General features: G+C 35.7%; 4 protein-coding genes across 9 annotated transcripts in view; 3 read left to right on the top strand and 1 right to left on the bottom strand.

The window, feature by feature from the left end:
* The window catches only part of LOC108557772 (fatty acid synthase-like), a 14,084-nt gene extending 10,585 nt beyond the window's left edge, over positions 1-3,499 (top strand). Inside the window, 7 exon segments of the mRNA XM_017914426.1 lie at positions 61-1,300; positions 1,354-1,484; positions 1,540-1,696; positions 1,747-2,387; positions 2,442-2,597; positions 2,648-3,400; positions 3,455-3,499. Of these exon segments, the coding sequence (XP_017769915.1) occupies positions 61-1,300; positions 1,354-1,484; positions 1,540-1,696; positions 1,747-2,387; positions 2,442-2,597; positions 2,648-3,400; positions 3,455-3,485 (3,109 nt within the window). The 3' untranslated portion in view covers positions 3,486-3,499.
* A 264-nt stretch (positions 3,500-3,763) lies between these two features.
* Positions 3,764-7,438, top strand: LOC108557780 (H(+)/Cl(-) exchange transporter 7). Its single transcript, XM_017914440.1, has 14 exons — positions 3,764-3,974; positions 4,036-4,352; positions 4,421-4,561; positions 4,658-4,856; positions 4,929-5,038; positions 5,093-5,236; positions 5,290-5,467; positions 5,530-5,821; positions 5,882-6,284; positions 6,343-6,522; positions 6,570-6,779; positions 6,833-6,991; positions 7,047-7,130; positions 7,198-7,438. The coding sequence occupies exons 2-14, from the start codon at positions 4,266-4,268 to the stop codon at positions 7,378-7,380; spliced, it is 2,370 nt and encodes a 789-aa protein (XP_017769929.1). The 5' UTR covers positions 3,764-3,974; positions 4,036-4,265; the 3' UTR covers positions 7,381-7,438.
* A 123-nt stretch (positions 7,439-7,561) lies between these two features.
* On the bottom strand, positions 7,562-9,346 carry LOC108557779 (transcription factor jun-D). Of its 4 annotated transcripts, XM_017914437.1 has the most exons (4): positions 9,224-9,346; positions 8,988-9,160; positions 8,401-8,823; positions 7,564-8,353 (listed from the first exon to the last, which is right to left on the bottom strand). In XM_017914437.1, the coding sequence occupies exons 3-4, from the start codon at positions 8,693-8,695 to the stop codon at positions 7,968-7,970; spliced, it is 681 nt and encodes a 226-aa protein (XP_017769926.1). In that variant the 5' UTR covers positions 8,696-8,823; positions 8,988-9,160; positions 9,224-9,346; the 3' UTR covers positions 7,564-7,967. The 4 variants fall into 4 exon arrangements, with proteins under 4 accessions (XP_017769928.1, XP_017769926.1, XP_017769925.1 ...); XM_017914439.1 differs by lacking the exon at positions 9,224-9,346 and having other exon boundaries at positions 7,562-8,341; positions 8,988-9,217; XM_017914436.1 differs by lacking the exon at positions 9,224-9,346 and having other exon boundaries at positions 8,988-9,217.
* Positions 9,347-10,936: 1,590 nt separating this feature from the next.
* The window catches only part of LOC108557777 (transcriptional regulatory protein GAT1-like), a 38,698-nt gene continuing 37,429 nt past the window's right edge, over positions 10,937-12,205 (top strand). For 2 of the 3 annotated variants that reach the window (XM_017914433.1, XM_017914431.1), the window contains exon 1: positions 10,938-12,170. In XM_017914433.1, the coding sequence (XP_017769922.1) occupies positions 12,042-12,170 (129 nt within the window). In that variant the 5' untranslated portion in view covers positions 10,938-12,041. Of the gene's footprint in view, positions 12,171-12,205 lie in introns of all 3 variants that reach the window. The other variant, XM_017914430.1, reaches the window with a different exon arrangement.

Here is a 12,205-nt window from a genome sequence, read left to right as displayed (position 1 = left end):
AAGTATTAATTTTAATAGTGTTAAAAGTTTTAAATATCTATAAACAATACATTTAACCAGAGACCAATTCAGAGGATTGCAAAAAATGATTGGAAATAAGGCTTTTATTGAATGGACTGAAAATTGGGTTACTTTTTTGGACAACATATTGCAGTTCATGGCACTACAACAGGATACTAGAAACATATATATACCTATAGGATTGGGTAAACTTATCATCGATGCCAAAGGACATATGGAGCAAATCAAAGATTTAGGCAAAGAAAATGCTATACCTGTGGAAATTAATTACAATATTGCCAGGTCAAAAAATGTAGAAATAACATCTTTGTATGATAAGATCACTATAAAGAGGAAAACACAAAACGATCCCACATTGGAGACGTACAAGTTTATACCAAATGAGTCAAGTTTGAGTCTGGAGGAATCATTGATAGTTAACATGCAGATCATATTAGAAAATATTTCAATGGTAAATGTAAATGTTTTGGAGATTTTTGATGCCAAAACATCCAATTTACAACCTTTTGCAATTCATCTTAAAGAAATTCTAAATAATATAATTAAAGTTCGTGCAAATATAACAATCTATTCCCTAAAGAAACTCGATAACATCAACGGTGTTCAAATTACAGATAAACCTCCAGAAGAACAAAGCGCGTTGATTTGCATCGGATATAATTTGTTAAGATACTTTGAAAGTATGCAAAGAGCTTTAACTTATATAATTAAAGAAGGTTACATAATGTCCATCGATAAAGTGGAGGCTCCTCTAAACAAACACTTAACTGTATTGACTAAATACAAATTACCATCAGGGGTATTTATCCATCTAATAAAAATAACTAAACAATATCAAGTACCTATTTACATAGAAGTAAACGATGATTATGAGAATTGGCTACCACAAGTGCAAAACAGTTTGAAGTCCTCGAAGAAAATCTTGCTTTATTCTGATAAAGATCCGACCAATGGTATTTTAGGTTTGGTTAACTGCTTGAGGTGCGAAGATGGTAAAAAGAATGTATCCTGCATTTTCATACAGAAAGGAAGAAAATTTAATGAAAAAAGTGAGTTTTTTAAAGAGCAATTGAAGAAGGGCCTTGCGTTTAACGTATTGAGAGGAAGCACTTGGGGCACATACAGACATATGTTATTAACATATGCAGAAAAATTAGAATTTGAAAAGTGCGATCATTACTACGCAAATGTGCTAAACATTGGAGATCTTTCGACTTTGGCTTGGTTAGAAGGATCAATTAAAAGTCATCAAATATTAAATAGTAATAAATTCGTAGAAGTATGAAAATGGAACTAAACATCATACATTTTTATTAATTATTTAACTTACAGATTTATTATTCTGCTATTAACTTTAGAGATGTGATGACGGCTTCTGGTAAATTATCATTTGACGCTGTGACGAAGAAGAGAATTGATCAAGGCAACATCCACGGCCTAGAATATTCCGGAAAAAAAGCCGAGTATGGGAAAACTTAAAATAGCATAATAATTATTACATAATTGATTTAATTTTAGTGGAACAAGAGTAATGGGTTTTCTAGTTGGCGGTGCTATTTCGAATATAATAGAAAGTGATCCAGTATTGACGTGGAACGTACCAAATGGATGGAGTTTGGAAGATGCGGCCACTGTTCCTGCAGTATACGCAACTGTCATCCTAGCCATGAAATCTGTAAGAAATTTGATAAAATTATAAATATTCTTTAACTTCAAATATGTTAGAGAGGAAACGTGAAAAGGGGTCAAACCGTGCTGATACATTCAGGAACCGGCGGTGTCGGTCAAGCGGCCATCAACTGTGCCCATCATTGGGGTTGCGAAATTTTCGTAACTGTCGGTACTGAAGAAAAGAAACAATTTCTCCTTCGACATTACCCGTTCTTGAAAGAAACGCACATCGGCAATTCACGAAATACAACGTTCGAGCAGATGGTTATGAGTAATACCGGTGGACGAGGTGTTGATCTAGTGCTAAATTCTTTGGCTGAAGAGAAGCTTGAGGCTTCCGTTCGGTGTTTATCTGCAGGTGGTTGCTTCTTAGAGATTGGCAAGTTCGATTTGGCGCGCAACAGCAGTTTGGCTTTGGATCTAGTGTCTAAAGGATGCACATTCCATGGGATCATGGTGGATGCTTTTTTTGTGGGTACAAATGATGTGAAAAGATATCTGTATAATTTGATGCAGGATGGAATCAACGATGGATATGTTAAACCTCTGATAAGGACGATTTTTGAAAAATCAAGGTTGGAGCAATCATTTAAGTACATGTCTACTGGTAAACACATTGGCAAAGTACTAATAAAAATTAGAGAAGAGATTTCTTCTCCTGGTAAAAACGAAGAAACTAAGATAGTTTTACCAAGGTAATATAGCAAGAAATAATCAAAAATTGGTTGTAATAAGTGTTATTTTTTTAGATTCTATTGTGAACCGACTGGTTCTTATATAATAGTAGGTGGTTTAGGTGGTTTTGGTTTAGAATTGGCAGATTGGCTGGTTCTACGCGGCGCAAAGACTTTAATAATATCTTCAAGAACCGGTGTAAAAACTGGTTATCAGCAAAACAGAATTAAGTAAGTTATTTGAAACTTTTTTTTAATTTATAATTTATATTCGATTTTAGGATTTGGGAATCGTACGGAGTTAATGTAATCATTGCACTCGAAGACATCTCTATTTATGATGAATGTAATAAATTGATGACTAAAGCTGAAAAGGTAGCTCCGGTGTACGGATTTTTTAATTTGGCCGCTGTATTAACAGATGGTATGTTGGAAAACCAAACTGCAGAAAGCTTCAAGTCCGCAATGTCAATGAAAGCTACGGCCACAAAGCATTTCGACAAGATCACCAGGTCCTCAAAGACGTTAAAACATTTCGTGGTATTTTCTTCAATTGTCAGCGGAAAAGGTAACATGGGTCAGACAAATTATGGTATGGCCAATTCGGCAATGGAAAGGATATGTGAGATGAGACACAAAGATGGATTCCCTGGTTTAGCTATCCAATGGGGTGCAATTGGAGATGTCGGACTTGTAACTCGTTTGCAGAAGTCGTACGAGGATGTTGTTGTAGCTGGTACTATCCAGCAGCGAATTTGTAGTTGCTTGGAAGTTATTAATGACTTGCTGCTGCAAAACGATCCTATTGTTTCCAGTTTTGTGCTGCCAGAAAAGAAGGACGACATGACGCAAAGTCTTGTCGTCGATGTTTTCAATTTTTTTAGTCTTAGAGATCTTAAGACAATCAGTCCTAATAGCACTCTTGCAGAACTTGGTATGGATTCGTTGATGGTCGTCGAGATACGTCAGTTGTTGGAAAAGAACTATGATATCTTTATGAAAGCAAATGAGATACGAAACCTAACATACACAGAGTAACTATTAAATATAAAAATGTTCAATAACATATAATTTTTTTCTTCTTATAGATTGACGGAAATTAGCAAGAAGAAAACTTGAGCATCATGGTCCATATTCTATTTTATTTTAACTGTTTCTAGTTTAGTTGATTTTCATATTTATAATTTTTAGCTAAATGATATTGTTAAAAATAAAGTTGCATTAATTGATACATATATAATATTAATTTAATAAATGTTAATGTTGGTTCATGTATAACCACTCTGTAATAAGTTATCTTATTATTAATGCCCATGTTCACAACTCGAATGAAATTTCTGTATGTTTGTATGCCTATATAACAAATTATTGCTTTAATCTCGTTCAATATTGAGAATGAATAAATACGAAAACAATTTCTAATAAGTTTTAATACTTGTTCGCAGTTGGAGAATCAAAGGTCTAAATGTATCGAGGTCGCAACTGTAAAATCTGTTTTGCAGCAGACAGTAAATATCAAACACTTGGGATAATGTAATATTGTAATTGCATATTGTGCAATGCATGCACGTTGGTGTGGTTCAACGCTGTTATTGTTTGTTTTTCAAGGTAACCAAAAAAAAAATATTCAATAATTATGATCAACCTAGTGACCCAATTGTTCTTGCAGTGTTTGTTATTGTCGCATTTAGGTTATAATAGCTAAAGATTATTTCAGAAGAGGAAGTTTCTGACTCTGTAATCTATCTATGAATAAGTGTAAACTGTGTGATGTCACAGAGCAATTTCAATGACTAATGGTATGGAGTACATTGGATATACATAACAAAGAAATATAAAACATTTTAACTGCAGTCAGCACACTGATTCACTACTTTCATAGTAAATGTTTTTGGTGCCATGGATGATATTCAGGTTTTAGTGCCCAATGATGATAATGATGCTGATGATGAGGATGAAGAGACAACATCCAATCCAGATTTCATTGTATGTTTCTTAATATATTAATTAAGATAGTGTAAAATATTCAAATTGATTGCATTTTTTTTGTACAGAATACTGCATTGATACAAGGTAATGAAGAAATCATAACGGAAGTTGAAAATCCAAGTTTGTTATCATCCCTGAGATCAAGGTTAAACAAAAAGCTAACTGTAAATGCTGGATCTCTGAATGTTTTATCTACCAAATATGAGGTATCAGAAGTGGTTTATTATAAGCAATTAATTAATAATTAATTATGCATGCAAACAATTAATTACTGTGATTACACTTATCTCTTTGCGTTACAGAGTTTGGATTATGACACTTGCGAGAATTATTTACTGCTTGACGAGGAGAGAAAGAAAGGTTACAAGTTCATTGTTAGGAAAATAACCGCAAAATGGACGATTTTCTTGTTTATCGGAATGATTACAGCGCTCATTGCCTGTCTCATCGATATTTCCATCGATACGCTTTGCCAATTGAAGTACGGTTTTCTGAGCGATTGTATCCTTAACTAAGAATTTTAATTTCACAAAAAAAAAATCAAATATAATCATGTACCTTAACATAATTTAGATGTTGATAACTATGTGATTAGAGGTCAACTTTACGTACCGTATTTGTACTGGATAGGTTTTAACATTATTCCTGTTTTTATCGGGTCAGTTTTAGTTGCTTATTGGGAGGTCAGTCTAGTATTTTTGAGTGAAAACGTTAATTATATCATTCTTTTTATATAGCCTGTAGCAGCTGGTAGTGGAATACCTCAAGTCAAGTGCTACTTGAACGGAGTTAAAATACCGCGAGTTGTTAGGATTAAAACATTGATAGCCAAAGCTGTGGGCGTAGTTTGCTCTGTAGTTGGTGGATTGGCCGGAGGAAAGGTATAGTAAAATCGTTTCTAAATGCATTATAAAATTGTTGGTTTTGTTTCAAGGAAGGACCAATGATTCACGTGGGAGCTGCAGTTGCCGCAGGAATCTCTCAAGGAAAAAGCACTACGTTCAAGAGTGATCTTCACATTTTCAGGTATTTCAGGGAAGATCAGGAGAAGCGCGATTTCGTGTCGGGTGGCGCCGCAGCCGGAGTGTCGGCCGCTTTCGGAGCTCCAGTCGGTAAATAATCATTGTCCTTAAGCAATCGTCGAGTTTTTTTTTAATATATTTTACTTACGAAGGTGGTGTATTGTTCAGTTTGGAGGAAGGCGCCAGTTTTTGGAATCAGAGTCTTACATGGAGAATATTCTTCGCGTCTGTGGTGAGCACGTTCACGTTGAACTTTGTCCTGTCCATGTATTACGGCGAATTCGGAAACCTCTTGTTTCCTGGATTGTTCAATCTGGGCCATTTCGAGGAGTTTTCTTATTCGCTTTACGAGTTACCGGTGTTCGCGCTCTTCGGAGCTTTCGGCGGACTCCTGGGTGCCTTATGGAATAGTATAAATTACAAATTAGCAGTATTTAGGATTAGGTATATGATGCAACTGACTCTAGTTATAAGATTTTTGAAGAACTCACGTAATCATTGCAGGTATTTGCAAAAGCCATGGTTGAAAGTAATGGAGGCGTGTTTGGTAGCCACGATGACGGCGACCGCAGGATTCCTCATGATTTACCTGCTGAACGATTGCAAACCTCTGGGTCAAGATCCTACCAAATTTCCTACTCAGGTGTATTGCGGAGATGGTCAGTACAACGTCTTGGCCAGTATTTGGTTCCAGACGCCGGAGGCTTCGGTGAGGTCTTTGTTCCACGATCCTCCGAATACCCACAACGTCGCCTCCCTATTTTACTTCGTGATAGTATATTTCTTCTTGTCCTGCTGGACCTTCGGTTTGTCCACCTCCAACGGTTTATTCATACCTTCTTTACTCACCGGCGCAGCTTGGGGAAGGCTCCTATCCGTTGGTTTATTTTATATTTATCCAAATAAGGTTTCTATTTCTTCAACCAAAATTTGTACTATAATCTAACTGTATAATTAACGTTTAGGCGTTGATCCATCCAGGAAAGTACGCACTAATTGGAGCTGCAGCGCAGCTTGGAGGTCTAGTGCGTATGACAATAAGTTTAACTGTAATCATCATGGAAACCACGGATAACATTTCCTTCGGTCTACCATTGATTGTCACCTTGATGGCAGCCAAATGGACAGGAGATTACTTCAACGATGTACGCTGTTACTGCTGTTAATAATGTACCTAATTCTTAGCTTTTAGGGTATTTATGATATACACATACAACTAAGCGGTGTCCCCTTCTTGTCCTGGGACCCACCACCATTGTCACACAACATCTACGCGAGCGAAGTCATGTCGCATCCAATTGCCAGTTTGAAGAACGTGGAAAACGTTGGTTACATAGCGCAATTATTGAAAGATACTTCTTACAATGGTTTCCCGGTTGTCGATCCACCTATATTAAATAATGTAACTATACGAAATAATCTTGATAGTTTGAATCTGTATCATGTATCCTTCAGGATGAAGTTACAATCTACGGTAAACTCAGAGGATTGATATTGAGATCGCAGCTGATTGTTCTCCTGCAAAACAAGATCTTCAACGAAACCTCCGACAGTTGGTCCAACATAAATGCGAACATCTTTAGGGATGAATACCCTAGATATCCAACCGTTGACGTAAGTCTTATCAGAACTGCAGCGATGCAAAAAAAATAATGATCCCGTTTTTTAGAAATTGGATTTGAGCGAGATGGAGAAGACGTATTCGGTTGATCTCAGGCCGTATATGAATCCATCTCCGTACACGGTATTACACGTAAGTGAAACGACATACAGATTTGATATTTTACAGAAATTGCTTGTATTTTTTTTAAATTGAACAGTCGGCTTCGCTTCCCAGAATGTTCCGATTGTTCAGGGCTTTAGGTTTAAGGCATTTACCAATAGTCAACGATAGGAATGAAGTAATCGGAATGGTGACGCGCAAGGATTTGGCGAGATACAGGGTTTGGAGACATCGGGGCCAAATGGGCGTCGAGGAATTGTTAGTTTCCAAGGAGATATAAACAATGCTTTTATTTAGTAAATAACAATATGATGATTTGATGTAAAGACTGATGATAGTCTGATAAAACAAAATTTAAATTAATTAGAATTTAAAGAATTTTGTGATATTTGAAAGATAAAATTTATTAATTACATTCGTAATAATATATATATATATTATAAAGGACTTATCTATTACTGTTGATTTATATAAAATATATCTATATATATATATTATAAAATTTATAATCTTATTATACAAATATAAAGCACTCGCGTATCGTTTCTTCGACTCTCACTCTCGACTAAATAATAAATACTTACAAATCGTAACAATCTAATTTCGTGTATTAGAGTTGATTAGTTTTCACCCTATTGTATTTTTGCAAATGAAAAATCTATTTAATACTGGAAAGTCGCTTCGCATTTCACTTTCTTCGTCAATTCTCTTAATAGGTGTCCTATTATATCACAACTTGCATTTTTTTTTCTCCTTGATTGCGCATCAAGTGTTCGATTGGTTAGATTGTTACTGTTTCGTTATTATAAAATTATGTAAAAAAAAATTAATGGTAATGGCATCAAATATAATAACTGAGTGCATCGCTCATTCTAAGGCCATGATCTGGCAACCGTTGTTCACGTGCTGAAGTACTTCGATTTTCAAAGAGTTCACGTGCTCCCGCAACTGGTTAACCATACCTCCTAGCTCCGAGTTCTCCGTCTTCAAATGCTTCACCTTATCCTCCAATTTGGAGATCTTCTCGAGCTTTCGCGATCTGCACTTGGATGCTGCAAGACGGTTCCGCTGCCTCTTGCGTTCCAATTTGATCTTCTCTTGGTATTCCATATCGACTGGCGACACTGGCGGAGATCCGTTATTGATATTTGGCACTGTCTGAGGTTCCTCTTTGATTGTTGGAATGAAATTCCCAATGGGCTGCTCCATGTCTGTGTAGACAGTATTACTTGAATCTGAAGCTGAATATAGATCTACATTAGTGATAAATATATAATGTTAATGTTCTGACCAACTGTACCTTGTGAGTTATTATTGTGCAAGTTTTTCAGAGCATCCTCAAAACCAGCTGAGAAACTCTCTTGCTCTTCTGTTACTGTTCTCGAGTACAGGAGTGAGCTGTCGACTGCAGATGGGGTAGGAGTGTTCATGCTCCCACTATTCAAGATTATTTTCTCTAACTCTGGGGTGCCAACCTTCAGCATGTTAAGATCGGGGGAAGACAACACTGGATGAGGTGTGATCATCTTATGCTTACTGAAGTCTAATGTAAGAGGTCTCTTCAGGACTGGCTTTCCCTCATTGAAATTTGACATGGCTAAGGTTAGTTGTTCTTGTAGAGATCCCAGCCGAGCCAAGCCCACAGGTCAAAGAATAATTTCACTGGTATAATCACCAAAGCCAATAGGAAGTAGTAGGTGGTGTCTGAAATTTCCATTAAAATCTAGAAATGCTTTGTTTCAGTTTACTTTTATATAACAAATAATAATATTTCAGATAATACAATTGTCTTCCAATGAAAACACTCCCTTGACATCAATAGATTTACTAATATTATCTAATTGTCCAAGGAGGAACACTGAAACAGTTTATTTGTATGTGACTCACCTCGTTGAAAGATGTGTGTATGCGATCGTAAGGTGGTTGATCGTTTTATAAATTTTGAATAATCGTTTTTCCCAATAAATGCACGCTCTTTTCACTGGAAAGTGGTTTCTTTTGTTCTTCCAGGAATCACAACAACAGTATACTAATTTTAGGTATGAGTCATCCACGCTCCTCTGGAAATGTCATTTACGTCACAATTTAATCAAATTTCGAAACTTTTTAAATCTATTAACAACCTTTATATTATGTAAAACCTTCAATTACACAAGATTTAACAATAATTTAATTCCAATACATAACATTACGTAAGCCACAACAGAAGGAAATTTCAGATCATTGTTCATTCTTAGGTTTGTCATGTTTCATAACGTTGGGAACACTGCACAATCAATTAATTAATTAAAGGTAGATTTACCTTAATTATATTATAAGCATTACAACAAACTATTAAATAGAACAATATAAATATTATTGTACCATTGTAATACTACAGTAAATTAAAATTAATGTTCTAGCAAATTATATATAGATTAGCTCCATCTATCGACAAGTAAGTCAAGATTATAGTTCAGCAGATTTAGCGCTGTTTCGTTTTGAAAGAGTAATTAATGTTTTAATTGGAAATATCTAATCATTAATATGTTAATTTCTTAATAAATCTAGATCAATAGTTTCCCTTAAGCGTATTTATTCAAATTATACTTTTACCTGCAATATTTAATGTATTAATATGTTTAATTTTATTTATGTGCAATCAAAAGTGTTGAAAAGTTTATTTCTTTTTATTGTTTGTAACCGTTAACACATAGCTACGAAATTGATGTAACATTCTTATATATTTACAATATACACCTGTTTCCTACAGTGAACGTAACGGAGTTCCAGAATCCAGGTGTTCGTATTCTCAAAACCGTTCTAATCGACAGACATTTAATATTCTCTGTAGCAAAATATTAATAATAATTTTATATCAAATTACTAAGATAATTAATAGAAGAAGCTAGAGTTAACTTCATGACATTATTAAAGCTATCATTTACTTATAATGTACATAAGAAAACAGCTCTTAACAAAACTATGTTTTATGATGAATTTTACTTAAAGTTACTAAAGAAACTTTTAGTAATATTCATTATATAGATCATTTTAATCATTTATGCGCAATTATGTTTCTTAATTAACTATTTTTTCACTATTAGCAGATTTATATTTAAACATTGTATCTTTTGCGGTTGGATTAATGACAAATATATGCATGAGCAAGATTGTTTTGTTGCTGCGGTGATGATCACTGACAATGATCGTTTATTAATATAATCTTTTGAGACATCATTCGTTAAATTGAATCATGTACAATGAATACATTAAATCTTTTAGCGGGCAAATATTCCTAAATTTCTACAACCAACAACTGAATCAGACAACGTGAACTGAATCAACAGCGGATGGTATGGCTTATCAAGATTCATCCCTTGATATACCAAAGTGTACATTTTCTAGAAAATTATAATAATGCCCTGCTAGGCATGTACAAAATGTGGTATATTGCGCGTATTTTTATTAACAATTGTGATTTAATACGAAGTTCACCAAGCTTTACTTTACGTAGTGTTAAGGTACAATAAAGTTCTAATTCATGGACAGAGTAAGATTACAATTACAATAATTACAAATTCAAATAGTTTCCTGATGGAACTTGTATTAATTTTGATTCACAATTATTCCATTAACTTTAAATACAGTTACTATGACAGTAATATAACAATCTAGCAAATACAAGCATTTGTAATGAAAGAAAATTTTCGAGCGCGTATTGATGTTGCATTCTTGAGATGATGATGTAAGATGATCGATGATCCTGCTATTTTGTTAGTATTGACGTTCGCAACGCTTTTGTCAAGCATCTAGGTTAAGTGAAATGGTAAAAGCAATTAAAAAAAAAAGAAGCAGAACAGAGGAAAAGCTTAGCTATATCGATTGCAATTACGAGCGCAAACATGCACATGCATTTTTCGTAACTCGCAAATTACGCCTTTTGCGTAACGCGTGTTGCAGTGATTAGGTACGAAGGAGCTCGTCCCATCTGGTAGAGGAAGAATACGGGTCTTCGGCAATCGACCATTGGTAGTAGTAGAAGTGGTAGAAGCAGTTCGTGTGTTGGGTTCGAGCGGGTCGCACGTATGAAGAGGAGGAGGAGAGTAAAAGCGAAGCAGTGATATGCCAGGTGGAGAGCAGTGAGGTTGTTGTTGTGATAGTGACGACAATTGGTGATAGAGAAAGAGTGCGAGATAAAGAGGGAAGGGATACCGTGCCGCCATCTTTGTACGAGTAGTGCGGACGCCCGGTTCTGTGATAACGGGGCGAGAGAGTGTTGTCTGCCTGCCTGCCGCCGCCGTCCGTCCGTTTCGCTAATCAAAGCACCTCTTTTTTGTAATCAAGGTGGCCATGGCAGTGCCTTAATTTATTGTATATGCCGAGAGCGTTGAGAGTGCGGCGGCCATCTGACCATACCGAAACGAAATGACTCTTCGTCTGCAAACAACGACGTAAACAACACGAGAAGAAGAGCAGAGTCTTCTCCGATCCGAAGAAGCACCGAGTTTGAAGAAAGAGCAACCTCTGGGGGCCCCTGCTGGATGCAGACGACCATCGCACATTATTTATATATACTACAAAGATATATATATACATAAATATATGTACACCCATATCACAAAGTATAAATAAGAGAGGATACGCGAAGGAGGAGGGGTGTACGAGACGACGACAACCCTTGCCCATTTCTTCTCGTCCGTGGATAAACACCGACCATCGCAGATGTAACAAATAATAATAATAAATGTGTTCATCCAGTGCGATCAGACCTCTACGAGTGCGTTTTGTTGTTATTGTTTTTTGTTGTTCTTACTGCATCTGTTGAATAGTTTCCGGGAAAGGGTTGCTTCCGTTTCTATTATTGTTTGCTGCGAATTTTCGTCCTCTATTATTATCATTATTTCGTTCGATTTTTACTTTCGCTTCCCGTGTTCGTTTGTTTTGCCACCTAATTTAAATATGTGTAGTGTACCGCCAAAGTTCTATCAGTTGTGTCGCATTTGTTTATCTCTGCCCAACGACGATGGGAATACCTCCACGTTCGATAAGGAGTTATCTAGGAAGATAATGACGTGTCTCTCTATTGTGGTGAGTGATTCATTTTACCTACGTACGTAGCTATT

This window comes from Nicrophorus vespilloides, unplaced genomic scaffold, assembly GCF_001412225.1.
Source record: "Nicrophorus vespilloides isolate i.1.1-1 unplaced genomic scaffold, Nicve_v1.0, whole genome shotgun sequence".
Taxonomy (NCBI): domain Eukaryota; kingdom Metazoa; phylum Arthropoda; class Insecta; order Coleoptera; family Silphidae; genus Nicrophorus; species Nicrophorus vespilloides.
Note: the sequence above shows the minus strand (reverse complement) of the source record. Positions and strands in the feature narration are given on the sequence as shown.

Coding starts and splice junctions, on each gene's coding strand:
- LOC108557780 (XM_017914440.1), top strand. CDS start 4,266: ATGGATGATATTCAGGTTTTAGTGCCCAATGATGATAATGATGCTGAT. Junction 4,562..4,657: donor TTTTATCTACCAAATATGAG/GTATCAGAAGTG, acceptor TTTGCGTTACAG/AGTTTGGATTATGACACTTG. Junction 5,039..5,092: donor TTTTAGTTGCTTATTGGGAG/GTCAGTCTAGTA, acceptor CTTTTTATATAG/CCTGTAGCAGCTGGTAGTGG.
- LOC108557779 (XM_017914437.1), bottom strand. CDS start 8,695: ATGTCAAATTTCAATGAGGGAAAGCCAGTCCTGAAGAGACCTCTTACA. Junction 8,354..8,400: donor GCACAATAATAACTCACAAG/GTACAGTTGGTC, acceptor TCACTAATGTAG/ATCTATATTCAGCTTCAGAT.